Source organism: Pipistrellus kuhlii, unplaced genomic scaffold, assembly GCF_014108245.1.
Source record: "Pipistrellus kuhlii isolate mPipKuh1 unplaced genomic scaffold, mPipKuh1.p scaffold_m20_p_8, whole genome shotgun sequence".
Taxonomy (NCBI): Eukaryota; Metazoa; Chordata; class Mammalia; order Chiroptera; family Vespertilionidae; genus Pipistrellus; species Pipistrellus kuhlii.
Window position 1 is genome coordinate 48380252 of NW_023425584.1, and position 15400 is coordinate 48395651.

Sequence of the window (15400 nt, forward strand, 5' to 3'; positions counted from 1 at the left end):
CTATAAATGGTAGGTTTCCTGTATTATGATTCTCTGCGCTGGTATAGGACTAAGTGACTTCTAAGGGAGGCCTGAATCCTAGAGAGAAGAAATGTAAAAGGGGGAGAAGAAAAAGAACCTTGGAAGAAGTTGTACTCCCAAATTGAAGGATGAGGAGGAAAAGAAAAAAACAAAGGAATATCATGCATGGATTTATGTCTTCTAGTTGACATAGAGTAGCTATATTTCTTTAATGGGTTTCTAGACTTTAATTGCTGAAATGCAAGCTTTGTTTGCTTGTTAGCGAAGGACATAGCAATGGAAAACAATTCTAGCTCGGCATCAGCTCTTTATTCAGGGAAGGATACTTGTGTAGACATTTGGGTTATGAAGTCAAAGCTACAGCTATGTTTGGTCAAGTGTGTTTTTTTTTGTGTTTTTTGTTTTTTCTGACTTTGGGAAATGTATGCTGCATTTTCCAAACATTTGCAGGTGCAAAATGATAAAATTGTACCCAGAGTGTTTAAAGGTTTGCAGACCAGAAAACATTTTATAATTGGGGTTATATGTTCACCCCAAATGTAAGAGTGATGCAGCCTTGGGTTAATCACCTTATGTTGATTGGGGAGGATGTTATTTAGATAGCAGTAGAAAACGTATTCAGTGCCATGGGTTCTCAGTATACTGAGACAGTTATATATTCTTATTTCTCACTAGTTGTTGTTTTTTAACATTGGAGAAAGCAGTTATACCCACAGTTAATGCCATTGAGAATACTCATGGTTTGGGGTAGGTAGTTCTGTGGTCGTTTTAATTTTATAAAGTCTGGTTGATAAGTTGTCATTTATTGAAATCTTGAAGCCAGACACCAAAGTCTGGCATGTGTTACTCGATTGAATAGAGTGCTACAGAAATTAGTGTGGTCTAATCCATTGGCACTTAGGAAAGGGTCTGAAATGTCTCCTGAAATTAAAGCTCAAAACTTTGAAAGAAAAAGAAAACCAGAAAGCCTACCAATTTTGTAAATTCCAACAAGCACACTTTTTGCTTTTCTTCATCTTATTTTATTTTAAACCAAAATTGAAGTTTTTTTGTTTTTTTTTAAAAAGCTCATTGTAAATCAGGGCATAATCAAACCTGAACCTCTGGGATGAATGACCATTACCAAGGGAATGTCTTCTGCCCCCGTCCATTCTCCTGGGAGGCAATGGAACAAGATCCTGTAACATGCTTCAGTGTCAGCTTCACAGGTCTCTGTGTCCTTGCATCAGATATTGCGTCTGAAAGCATTTTGAAGAATTTCAACTGTTGAGCAAAACTTCCCCTGATAGAAAGTACATGCATAAAGGGTAGTCTGTTAGAAAGGGCCAGAACCAGCAAGAGGGGAAATAAAAAGTTGGCGTTGAGACCTTGGTCTGGGAGGAAAGCCACTAAATAGTGGTGTTAATATGAACAAATCTGTAATCATAGGGGCCTTGGTTTAGTCAACTGTGAAATAGAGGGGTTGGCTTGAGTGATAACTAGGCTAAGTTTCAGCTCTGAGGCTCTGAATTTTAATGAACCAGAACCAGCACGAAAACTTAGTACATTTCCAGCATCAAGCCTAAACCCAACTGGTATTTTGCTGTCAGTCCCCATTACCAAATCTAGTTAACTTTTCCATAAAAGACCCATATTTAGTCACAGGGTAGCGCCGATTCAGGAATGGACAGCTGGAGAGTTTTCAGAGCTCTCTGTGTGCTGTTCACATGGGGGCTAATCTCTGAGGTTACGTTGTTGAGGGAGGTTGAAGCTGCATTGGAGCTGAAAGTAATATTTGTCCATTCTGTAGTCACATGCTTTATAAACTAGCTTGGAAATACTCTTTTTGTCCCTCCTTTCTGTGTTAAAAGTTTACTAAGGCGAGTGTGTATAGATTTCCAGCTGCCTTCTGGTTACAACTCTTGTCTGTTGTGTTAGATAGAGCATCACCAAAGAGCATATACTGTAAATGGGGCTTAATATGGCCAGGTAACATCAGAGGCAGGGGAGCGTGGTGTATAAGACTTGCACACCGGAATCAAAATCTGGATTCAAATCTTCGTAGGTCAGACACTTGGCATAATGTTGGGCATATTGCAAATAGCCATTGGTTGCAGCTGTCATTGTTCAAGATGAGAGAATATACAAGCTTAGGGGTGGTCTTCTCACCATAATGAAGACCAGTGAACTCTTCAGTAAAACGTATTTTTTTTTTTTAAAAAGATGACCTCATCCTCTTTAGTTTCTTTTAACTATAGTATTTATTCATTCAGCTGAGTGAAATGTTGCAGATTTTGAGTTGAGTACAAATCCACATTTCCAGAGACCTTCCTTACTTCCTGTTGTCTGCAAAGTATTTCTGGCAGAAGTGGCTCGATCATCTCCACACATGGCCCCTGGGGGCATAGCATGAGGGACCTGGGGAGGTATTTCTGTGTATGGCTGAGTCCCATGGGCATTGGCATCCAGTTTGTTGAGTCTGAGGTATCTGTGACTCCGAACCGTGGTGCCAGACTTGTGTTTGTGCTCACACCCTGAAGAGACCTGAGTCAGCGCCCACTTCCATGACACACCTACTCGTGGAGTTTGTTTTTTGTCATTGGAGCGTCTGGTTTGAGTTTTTTCTTGTTATGAATATGTAGGTGCAGCGAGGGAACTTTCTCACCTGAAAAAGAGTAAGTTTTGACTAGACTTGATTTCTTGATTCTTATGTGTTGGTTGAGATGAGTTCATCTGGCCTAGAACAAAGGAAACACATCACGGAGTCCTGGGGGAATTAGGGGAGTCAAGGGATTTTGGCAAGAGACCTGAGTGGCAGAGACATTTGCATCTACTCAGTGGTTCTGGAATCAATGTTATATTTAAGGATGACACTGCAAAGTGATGAAAAAGATATCCTAGGGTGAGGATTAACAACAACAACAAAAAATCTCTCAGCATTGAAGTGCAGAAATAAATACACAAAAGAATTGTATGATAAAGGTGGCTTGGGAAATTTGAAAGATGTTCTTTCATTGCTTCTCTTGGCCCAGTGCTTGATGAAGTTTCCCCCACAAATACTTTAGAACTGTGGTCGGCAAACTGCAGCTTCCAAGCCACATGCAGCTCTTTTGGCCCCTTGAGTGTGGCTTTTCCACAAAATACCACGGCCTGAGCTAGTCTATTTTGAAGAAGTGGTGTTAGAAGAAGTTTAAGTTTAAAAAATTTGGCTCCCAAAAGAAATTTCAATCATTGTACTGTTGATATTTGGCTGTTGACTAATGAGTTTGCCAACCACTGCTTTAGAATAACTAAACGCTGAATTTGAGGAATATTTAAAACCTCTGAATTGAGTAATGAAGGTCTGTGTCCATTTATATTATCACTAGAGGCCTGATGCACGAAATTCTGCAATAGGCTCTCCTTCCCCTGGCTGCCAGCATCGGCTTTCCTTTGGCACCTGGGACCCGGACTTCCCTCTGGCGGCTGGCAGGAACCTGATACCTGGGCTTCCCTTGCAGCCCCAGCTTTGTCCGGAAGATTGTCCAGAAGGACATTCCGAAGGATGTCTGGTCTAATTAGCATGTTATGCTTTTATTATTATAGATGATGTAAGCATCTTACAAATACCGGTAACTCTTTATTTCTGATTACCAAGTGCCAAATACTAAGCACTTTATAAACACTATCTCATTTAATCCCAGAAATAATGTAAGAGGTAGGTTTTTATGGTCCTCATTACATGGATGAGAAAATAAGGTGCTTCGTGTTTTAATATGGCTAAGCTTCCATAGTTAGGAAGACCAGAACAGTTCATTCTCAAATTATCATTTTTGCTTTGCTACAACATAATCTGACTGATAGGTTAGCTCTTTGATTTGCAACATGACATAGAATTTCTTGAAGGAGTAGTTGGTCTATAGAATCTTTGAAACATTTTAAGCCCAATCAAGATTTGGGAAGGTCTAAGGAATTGATTGCATATATCCACTGGCAATTTTTCTGAAATAATTTTTCTGGTATTTTGATTTGGACTTTGATCCATCCAAGACAAGCATCGAATGCAGTGGAATGACATCTAAATGGGCGGGTTTCACCAGTGGCTACACAAAAGAATCACCTGGGGAGTTTTAAAAGGCAAACCCAAGAAAACAAAACAAAAAAACTGGAAAGCCCAGTCCCCTTTTCCAGATATTCTTGTGTGTGTTTTCATCCCAGCTTTATTGAGATGTAATGGACAGAACATTTTACTAGTTTCAGGTGCACAATGTAAGTATTTGATGTATGAACAGTGACAGAGGGCTGAAATCCAGCTATGGCCAATAGTCTAGAATGCAGAGGATTTTTAAAGAAAGATAAGTAATGTGCTGTTTTTCAGAGTACTCAATTGGAGCACAGATTCTGTGGAAATAGGTGTTAGCAGGTTACCAGTTGGAGCACTAAATTAAATTTTCACTAGCAAATATTTGTCCACAGCAGTTTAAATCATTTTTTATTCTGTTCACACATGAGAGGGCAGTATGGTTCTATAAAGCACATGTTCTGGTGCAATGCTTGTTTATACTGGCATATAATAGTTTTTAGGTGAGGACTTTTAGACCCTATGATTATAACTTTGATACGGTTGTCTGTTATTAAATATGATACCCATATGTGATACTCTCACTCATACTTATAGGTCACATGGCTGTTTGTCTTTAAATGCACAAATATAATAATTTCCTTGCAACAGTGGCACTTTCACACTGTGCCTTTTATTATTTTATATTTATGTTTTGTTGAATGCTAGCTGGCTTTCTTCCCCTTTCTTGCTTTCACTTGAGGAACATCAGCCCTCTAAGGATGCCGTGTCTGTTAGCTTGTTGTCTTTAAATACTTTATTTTATGACTTGATTGAAGGCCAAAGGATCTCCAGTGTTTTGGGGGACAGAAGGCCTCTGAACTCAGGTCTCAGCAGCCATGAAAGCTCTATTATAAGTCACCTGTATGATATACTTCCCTTGGCGGCACAGCTTGCTTTGTCTTGCTGATATATGAATGTCACTGAATAATCAGGGTGCTAATATTCTAGATTTCATAAGTGGAGAAGGAATTATTAAGAGGGGTTGGAGAGAATTCAAGTGAATTGGTAAGATCTATAAAACAGTTTATATGAAAAATCTATGTAGGAATCTGAAAGGTAATTTCATAAGCACCCGCTACTTTTAAACATATAAAAATATTTGCAGTCATATGTTTTTATTCGTGTAGTTTGAAAATTTTGAGACAAGGTTTTTGGCATAAATATAACCAACGCTGTGTGAAATTTAAGGAGAAATTTGTTGTTGTTTTTTTAAATTTTCTGGCTACTTTCCTTATGGGTGAAGAGCTGTGGTACTGACTACACCTGGTAAAGATAATTATAGTTGTTTAGTTTGGCGATTAATTTGTTTTGAAATATAATAATTTGATGTTGCTTTGACTTTTTAATGAGAAGTTTTTTTTAGAAAGACTTACAACTTATACGCACAATTTGAAGGAATGGACTTTTGGCTCCATCCTGTTTTGGATGAGCTCCAAATCAAATGCGGTTTGATGCTGGTTTACCGTTGGAATACACAGGTAAAACAATTAATGTCCTTTGCGCTTTGATGGCAGATTTTTCGGACGCTGCCTGATGCCACACCCCCTGAGTCAGTCTCCCAGTCACCCCCAAATGCTCCACCAAGACAATCGAAGCGACAAGGCCAGAGGACCAAGAGACCTGTGGCTGTGTATAATCTCTGTCTTCAGCTGGAAGATGGTAAGATGTTCCTTATATTTTTCTGCTTGACAGCATGTTGAGAATATAGCATATCATATGTCCTCTGAGCAGGTCATGGTTTTTCATTCTGTGTATGATTGTGTTATTTTTGTAAAATGGTTTTTTAGAGAGAGAGGGGGAGGGTCGGGGAGAGAGAGAGAGAGAGAGAGAGAGAGAGAGAGAGAGAGAGAGAGGGAGAGAGAGAGAGAGAGAGAGAGCGAGAAAGAGAGAGAGACTGAGACTGATTTGTTGGTCCACTTATTTATGCATTCATTGGTTGATTCTTGTATGTGCCCTGACTGGGGATTGAACCCACAATATTGGTGTCTGGGGATGAGGCTCTGACCAACTGACTACCCAGCCAGGGCCATCCTTTGTGTTTCAATTTCTTTTTCCCTGAAGATTTTTCTGACATTAACAGGGAGGGTGACACTTTCCTGTCTGGGAGAGAAAGTAAGTTTCAGTTTTGTGTTTGTCTTTGTTATGCATGGTTCTTTTTATATTTTTAAAAGACAGCTTAAATTTCTTTTCTGGGAGACTTGTGTGACCTCCTGTGAGGTTATATAATCCTGAGACAAATGGAAGGGGAACTAAAATTAAAGCAGATCTTTCATGAGAAGACTCTGATGTTAAATGCATTTAAACTAAAGGCACAGTTCACTGTAGCACTGGGGTTATGGCTTATGCATCTTACTTGCTCCATGTTTCTTACTTTCTCATAAGGCAGGTAGCTGATCATATGTTAGGGGTGGCAAATTGACCTGTTTTTAGGGGCTAAGTTGAGTGAAATGAGCTGTAGTCAGATTCTGACAAATGTAAGTTCTCATGTCCTACTTAGGCTACCATGTTATGGATAATTTTTTTTAATTAATCCTTTTTTCCATTGTGTTTTTTGTGTGTTTTTTTGTTTTGTTTTGTTTTTGTTGTTGTTGAGAGAATGGAAAGAAGGGGAAGAGACAGAAAGAGAGAAGCACATTGATTGGTTGCCCCTTGCACACATCCCAACAGGGTCAGGAGACTAAGCCTGCAATTGAGTTATGCGTCCTTGACAGGGAATCAAACCGGTGATCCTTCAGTGTGCAGGTTGAAACTCTATCCACTGAGCAAACTGGCTAGGGCCAGGCTAATTCTTGTCATGTAATCATGTTGTCTTAGTGTTGCCAGATTGCCTAGTTTTGTGGGATTTTTTTTGTTTGTTTTGTTTTTAAGAGAAAGTGGGAGAGAGGGAGAGGGAGAGGGAGAGGGAGAGGGAGAGGGAGAGGGAGAGAGAGAGGAGAGAGGGAGAGAGAGAGAGGAGAGAGAGAGAGAGAGAGAGAGAGAGAGAGAGAGAGAGAGAGAGAGAGAGAGAAAGAAACATCCATGAGAAAGAGACAAAGAGACCCATTGGTTAGTTACCTCCTGAACACACCCTAATCTGCAACCTAGGTACGTGCCTCTGACCAAGAATCAAACCCTCGACCCTTTGGTGAACAGGCTGACACTTTAACCACCTGGTTTTTACAGACAGTCTGGAAATTTGAAAAACAAATTTAATATATATTTCTTTATTGATTTCAGAGAGAAAGAGAAAAGGAAAGAGAGAGAGAGAAACGTCAGTGATGAGAGAGAATCATTGATTGGCTGCCTCCCGCACCCCCCACCCCTCCACCCTACCCCAACCCCGTGCCCACTGGGGATTGAGCGGCAACCCAGGCACATGCCCTTGGCCAGAATTGAACCTGGGACCCTTCAGTCCGCAAGCTGACACTCTCTCCACTGAGCCAAGCCTGCTAGGGCAAGGAAATAGGAATTTTAAACATGAATTCCTGCAAAACAAGATGGTGAGCCAAGTAGAGAACACCAATTGCTGATTTGTAACCATATGGTTATTGATGTGATTTTTTTCAGTGAGCCTGTCTGCAACTGTGACTTTGTTGCAGGTCTTCACCCCTGCTGAGGACATTTCCTGATTTTGAAATTAGTCTTCAGTTTTCTTCCTCTTCCCATCCTCTTTGTTTTCGGCATCTTTCATTTGTTATTCTTTAAAGCTACAGAGCTTATATTGGTTTGGAAGTGTGAGATTATTGTCAAAGGTAGGAAGGGAATGAAGATAGAAACCAATACAATATCTTCATCATAAGCAGCTGTGTAATCTAATGTCTAGGTTGTTAATATCCAAATTAACTGTGCAAGCAAGTGACATTGTCTTCAACTCAGCTGACTTGGGGGTGTCTACAGAAAGACTCAGAATGCTTCCTCTAATAACATGGGGGCTATGATTTTTTTTTAAAGATTTTTAAAATTCTAAAGATTTTTAATTTTTTATGGGCGATTTTATTCTTAAAAGTTTTTAAGAATTAAATTTATTGGGGTGACATTGGTTAATAACATTATAGGTCTCAAGCGTATCATTCTACACTACAACGTCTGCATATTGCATTGTGTGCCCGCCACCTCAAGTTAAATCCCCTTGTCATATAGTTGATCCCCTTTACTACTCTCCCACCCCCCTTTCCGTCTGGTAACCACCAGACTGTTGTCTGTCTTACTTGTTCATTAGTTGCTTTTTGTTTTATATCTCACACATGAGTGAAGTCATGTGGTTGTTGACTTATTTCCCTTAGCATGATGCTCTCCATATCCATCCATGTTGTCACAAATTGCAGTATTTCATCTTTTCTTATGATTGAGTATTACATCTTCTTTATCCAGTTATCTATTGAAGGATAGACACTTCAGTTGCTTCAGTGTCTTGGCACCATGAGTAATGCAGCTATGACCATAGAGGTGCACATATCTCCATGAATAATTGTTTTCAAATTTTTGGGATAGATATCCAGAAGAGGGGTTGCTGGGTCATATGGTAACTCTATTCTTAACCTTTTTGAGGAGCCTCCGTATTGTTATCCATGGTGGCTACACCAACTTACATTTCTACCAACAATGAATGAGAGTTCCTTTTTATTCACAACCTCTCCAACACTTACTTGTATTCTTGATAACAGCCATTCTCACAGGTAAGAATTGGTGTCACTTTGTAGTTTTGATTTGCATTTCCCGAATAGCTAGTGAAGTTGAGCATTTTTTTTTCATAGTTTTTTGGCCATTTGTATGCCTTCTTGGGAAAAGTGTCTGTTCCAGTCCTCTGCCTATTTTTTAATTGGATTATTTATTTTTGTTGTTGAATTGAGTTCTTTATATATTGTGGATATTAGCCCTTTATCACAGGCATTGTTTGCAATACCTCTCCCATTCAGTTGGTTGTCTTTTTGTTGTTCAAGTGTTCTTTTTCTATGCAGAAGGTTTTTAGATTGATATAGTCCCATTCATCAATGTTTTTCCCTTGCCAAATTCATAAAATCCTCTCTTAAGACCAAGGTCTGTAAATTTAGTACCCATATTTTCTTCTGTGTGATTTATTGTTTCAAGTCTTATACTTAGGTCTTTGATCCATTTTGAGTTAATTTTTGAATATGGTGACAAAGAGCAGACTAGATTCATTCTTTTGCGTGTGGTTCCAATTTTCCCAGCACCATTTATTGAAGAGGCTTTTTTTTTTTTTCCCATTGTATGTTTTTGGTTCATTTATAGAAATTTTTTTCCTCATAAATGTTTAATCTTTATTGGGGGCTTGATTAAGACATATTTTATATGATACAAATACTAGTTTTACAATCAGATTCTTGTTTTCCAGAGGAGGGACATGAATCATTAATATGAATCTATAATTTCAGAGCTTTCTTTTAGACATTAATTACAACTTCTGAACCTACCTAACCTTTTTGTTCTCTTTTTCTCACTTTCATTCTCTCTCAGTAGAGTTGCTAATAAGGAGTAAAACTGGTTGAAATTGCACCTTTTCTTATACCTCACTTGTTCTCAGGTGGAAGTGTTAATAAAGAGTGAAAGAGGCAAACGTTGAGAAGTAAAGAGGGTAAAATCAAGAAGACCAAGCCTCAAACTGAATAGACTGTATTTTATTAAGGAAATGACCAAACAGGGGCCTTAGATGTGTTACAATTACATCTACTTTTTTTGTTTTTTGGTGTGTTTTTTTGGCATTTTTAGGACTTTAATCATAATATTCATTCACAACTTCATAGCATATCAATCTTTTGACCTTTGAGTTGCTAAGTGATTATTAAAGAGTAAGATTGTTGAAGTGGTATTCAGCACATCTTTTATGGGAATATTGAAGATGGTTTGCTATAATATTTAGGTTATATAATAATTAAACATTATTTGATTGTAAGGGAAAAGAGTTAGTCAGATATTCAATTCTCTAGTCTGTTTTTATGTTCATCATTTATATGATGTTTCAGTCTACATTTTGTCATCCATAACTTACATTGATTCTTCTTTTGAAAGATATCAGAATAAGGAAAGCCCATGATTTTGGTGAGGGAATGATTTTATTTTACCTTAGAGGTCACAAGATCAAGCAATTAAAACTATTATTTATCCTCCCTATCCCCCATTATTTGTTACTTAAACTTAAGTTGTGTGAAAAAGAATTATTTCAGAGAGACCAAAATAGGGGTATGTTTGGCATATTCTAAAAATAAAAAAAAGGGAAATAAATGAAGAGAAGTGGTGTACATGCTTTTGAAAGGAAGCATACAGGGAAAGGATGCTGAAAGACTGTGTTATTGAATATGACTCAGCATTCTGAAAACTCTACCCTTCAAAAAAAAAATCTATTCTTATCACTAGAACTAAAATGATGTTGTTTTTGTAGCCTGAGTCATCTAATGTCAACTCTACTTGAAGGTTTCAAGAAGTTTAATCTTTTATTGTATTTTTAAAAAATGTTTTGTAGTAGAGTTACTTTCCATGTATAGTTTAGTAGATTATTTTTCCAAATGTTTTAGTTTATATCAGATAGAAAATTTAAATGAAAATATGTCCTTCTCCTCGCCACTCCCCCCACCCCAACACACACACACACACACACACACACACACACACATATTTATTCACTGTAGTATAAAGTAAATTCAATTTAATAAAATCCAGGACAAATAATTTTTAGTTAAAACTTTGGTAGATTATCTACCAGGATTCAGGGACCTAAAGTGGATAACTGGGGATTTTCTCAGCACTATGATTTGGTCACAGATTTGGTATTTGAGAGAAGTGGTTTGTGGTGTGTTATTTCATCTTCTACTTTGGTAGGGTATGAAACTGTGGTATACCAAATAGCCAACCCTGGACAACACTCATTTGGTTTCAGTTTAACATCAGATGGATCAAAAAGTCATTATTAGCAAAGATTCAGGAAGACTGTTAGCATGAGTCTGGAATCACAGAATCCAAACTGGCGTGAAGTAGGAGAGAAACTCTGCTGTTAGACCTGACTTTTATTATGTCATATTTAACCCTACTGCACTTCCAATTGAGAGATGATCATTTTAATTAACCATACTTAATATCTTTACTTTGATAAAGACTTTAATTGGCTTTAGCACATTCAGCCATACCACATGTACAGTGCTCATTATTCTTCTTTGTAATATATGATTAAGACTTTAACATTCTACTACGTACTTTCCTATGGATCTTCATTGATGATTATAAAGGCCTAATGATATAGTATCTAGCTAGATTTCTTTACCTAGAGCAGCTGTTAAATATTTGCTGAAATCCTTGTCTCATTATTTCATAGAAGCTGTATTGTTCATTTTTACGTAGCCTTGAATTATCTTGCACATTTCAAAACTGAGTTGATTTATCTAAGTCAGTTGTGAAATATCAAAATATGATGTAGAGCTCTCTCTGCTAAAAAGAAGATGAAGAGTCAAAGGTTGCTTTCATTTCATTCTGAAGTTACCTTGTGTTTCTTGTGTTTTTATTTCTCTTGAGCTGGTAGTGAAGCAACTCTGAAAATGTTTAGTGTTTGCTGTATCTTCGTTCACTCCAAAGTTGTCCTTACTGCTTCTATGCAAAGAGAGGCTTGTGTTCATTGTAATGCCCCCAATACGAGGAAAGTTCATGAGGCTCTATGAGATTTATTCTTTGTTGTTTTTCATTCAAGGCAGAAACATTTTTTTTTTTAAAGAAGTTTTTGGAAGTGAAGGGAATTTGACCATCTAAATTTTTACTAAGCTCTCCCTTTCTTCTTTTATGCCAGCTTTAATTTTAAACAGAACTAGACAGTTACAGGACTTGCTCTTATTTGTATCTGCCTGGGTAATTATGTCCTCGGTGCCCATCTTTTTTAAATACATGTTGGAGCAGTTTATTTATTTAGGCAACACCAAAATATGATTTATAGTGAGTCAAAAACAAACTCCTCCTGCAACTCAGCTGGCAGGATTTAAGCTATTTTAGAGTGGGTGTGACTTGGGTATCGTTGGGTTGGCACTTTCCCACCCTAATCTCGGATGCGCTAATTGCGGCACGTTCTGTTGTACGTGTGTTACTGTGGCGCTGCAGTGATGGATGCAGAGCCTTATACGCAAAAAATGTGAAAATGCACCTGTCCATGTGCAGTAAAGCATGATCATACTCCTTCTGTCCCAAGGAGGAGCGTGTCCTGATGGGGATCAGTCTCTAAAACCAGAGCAGGACAAATGCTGTCTGTAGGAGTCAGGAAGGCCACGGTGACAGGCTGGGTACTCACTCATCTCAGTTCCCAGGAGAGTATCTTTAGAAATTGCCTTCCTGAAAACACGCTTCTGTAAGTGAACTGCAACCATCCTGTCCCCTCCAAAATGTTACCAGGACACTCATATGTGAGAAGAACCATTGTTGACATGGAGCTTTAATGACACATGCTATAGTGATTGATGTTTCCTTTTAGACATATCTCATCCTCTTGACACAGAATTATAATCAACCCAAGTACCCAGACACAAGCATAGCTTTGTTTTCAGCATGGTAATCCTCTTCTGATTCTTATCTTTTTTTTTTTTTTTTTTTGCATGACACTTCAAAGGTGGGCCATGGGTAATAACTTTCTGCATGCCAAGACTTCTTGCAACGTTATGATTTCTTGACATGGAATTACTGTGTTGTGAAATGAAGCCTAAGACCAGGTTTGAATCAGTGACAGTATATGTAGACAGATTATTTCTTAACTCAATTTTACAACGTTGAGATCAATGGGTTGGAAAAGGCACTCAGAAATTTCAGGGCTGGAATTGAGTTGTGGTGTGCCCCCATACATCATGGGAGCCACCTCCCTGCATCTTCCTTCCCCCAGAAACCTTCCAGAACACCAGCCCCCTCACCCCCCAACGTTAGTGACAAAGCACAAGGCAACTTGTTATATGACTTCCTGTATAGTCTTCACTCTGCTTCTGCGTGGGATGAACATTTCCCCCTTTCTCTGGAGGGGGAAAAAGAAAGTCTATTTAATGCCTTTATAAAGTACATAGCTGCTTCTGTGGTGAAAATAAGTTCATGGCAGGTAACTGGGATTTATAGGAGAGAGAGGAATTCTTTAAAACTTGTCTCCCTGCAGTGTGGGTTTTTTCTTCACTTCTAATAGCTTGTATTTTAATTTCTAGTTCTGCACGCAGGCAGCTGTCACTCTCTTTATAGCCCTCTTTGAAACTCTTACAGCGTAGGAGGTAGCCAGGCTGTCTAAGAAACATCTTTTCAAACCAACCGAAGTATTGTTTATCCTGAACGAAATAGAAATTTTAAAGGTTGTCAAGAGTGACTGATTTGAAACGCTCTCTTTGGTAGCCAGGAAGATGAGCAGAAATCTTGAAGGAGAAGGTGTTTTGTCTCAGCGTGGCCAATTCCAAGTGGAACGAGAGAAAAAAAAAAAAAAAAACACACAACAAAAAACTATTGCCCCAGTAAGAAGGGGATGGAGTCCCTCTTGCATGAGTTGGCATGAAGAGACTTTATTGGTGCCACGCTGAGAAAGGGTAGCTCTTGCTGCTTAGCGATTTCCTGTTCGAGCTGATATGTCTTTCACCTTTTACCTGGGCTGCTCTCTCAGAATCACGTTGTCCTAGCATTTTGGGGAATCTGTATCACTGGAAGTACTTAGGCAGCAAAGAATTTTATTGAATGGTAGAATTATTTGCGGTTAAGTTTGGATTCAGACTAACCTGGATTTAAATCTCTGTCACTTCTTGCTGTCTTTTATGATCTCGACAAATTCTCCTCTACGCCTCATGAGTTTGGGGCAATAAAATTTTATGTGTTTTTTGCCAAGAACAAATGTGTTAATGGCTATACACCATCCAGGTAGTAAATCCTTCAGAATTTTAGCTTCTATTTTCCTGAGGGCCTGATGTATGAAGCAGAAGGCTTAAACATATACTTTCATAGAAAATGAAACTGAGTCTTCTGGTTTCTGTCCAGTGTAATAAATAGGTTCATTGGTCACTAGTGTCTTAATCTACAAATTGATAGTAATTAACATGGTTTTCTTAAAATATATTTTTATTGTTTTCAAAGAGGTAGGGAAAGGGAGAGAGAGATAGAAACATCAATGACGAGAGAGAATCGTCTGTCAGTTGCCTCTTGCATGCCCCACACTGGGGATTGAGCCTGCAACCCGGGCATGTGCCCTGACCAGGAATCATATACCGTGATCTCCTGGTTCACAGGTCAATGTTCAACCACTGAGCCACACTGGCTGGGCAGTATTTAACATTCTTATGTGAGAAGAATAGTGGGGAGGAGGATAGGTTAATGGCTAGGAGTCCAGTAGCCTTCATTGTCTCCCTGGGCTGGAGTCTGTTCCCAGCACTTGTTCTAAATTTCCTGGGCTGTCACAGGGTCAGCCTCCCTTTGAAGTTTATGGAAGATGGCATCTGACCAAGAGGAGAGGGCACTTGGGGTGATCAGGTTGGCAGGGAGGGAAGTTGGGGGCAATCAGGCTGGCAGGGGGGACAGTTGGGGGTGAGAACACGGGGGGGGGGAGAGCAGTTGGGGGCAAGCAGGCTGGCAGATAAGAGTAGTTAGGGGTGATCAGGCAGGCAGGCAGGTGAGTGGTTAGGAGCCAGCAGTCCAGGATTGTGAGAGGGATGTCTCAACTGCCAGTAGTAGTTGGACATCCCCTGAGGAGTCCCAGGAGAGGGTGCAGGCCGGGGTGAGGAATACTCCCCACCTCTGCCTGTGCATGAATTTTGTGCACCAGACCACCAGTGTGATTATAATGCAGCTGATTCCCTCCTTAGCTCTTTCCAGCATACACTTCTGGCACATTTTAGCTATCTAACAGCTTTTGGGGGCTAGCATTATGCTTTATTTTTTTAAACCTTTGGACAATGGAAAATAAAATCTGCAGTATCATTTTACAGCAATGTCATTTACATCTTTTCATGTCTTAATGAGATATGTTAATTTCTAGTTCAGGAATTGCTTTTTCTCTTATTCAGTCTTATTTTTTGGGGGGAGGGGAATACATATCTGTATGTAGTTTTGCTTTTTGTGCTTTTGCGATTGAGGTGAGAGGTTCCAAGGAGAGTCACATTTCCCTTTTGCAGTTGTGATTTCAGCTGGAGAAATTGTATTATCTGATTCAATTAGTCTCATCTAGCCATTGCCTGTCATGGATCTGCCTGTTACTTAGTTTCCTTATGATTGGCCTTGTTTGACAAGGGCAAAATGGACTGAGAGGAACTGGGACATCTTGCCCCCCACCCAGCACGACAGGGCTTTAACTTGCAGTGGAACTGAGAATGGGGCTAAGTG

At 39.1% G+C, this 15400-nt stretch overlaps 1 protein-coding gene across 4 annotated transcripts in view; it reads left to right on the forward strand.

The window, feature by feature from the left end:
* The window catches only part of ARHGAP10 (Rho GTPase activating protein 10), a 237501-nt gene that overhangs the window by 188296 nt on the left and 33805 nt on the right, over positions 1–15400 (forward strand). For all 4 annotated transcript variants that reach the window (XM_045576261.1, XM_036424950.2, XM_045576259.1 and 1 more), the window contains one exon: positions 5617–5761. In XM_045576261.1, coding sequence (XP_045432217.1) covers positions 5617–5761 — 145 coding nt within the window. The remainder of the gene's footprint in view (positions 1–5616; positions 5762–15400) is intronic.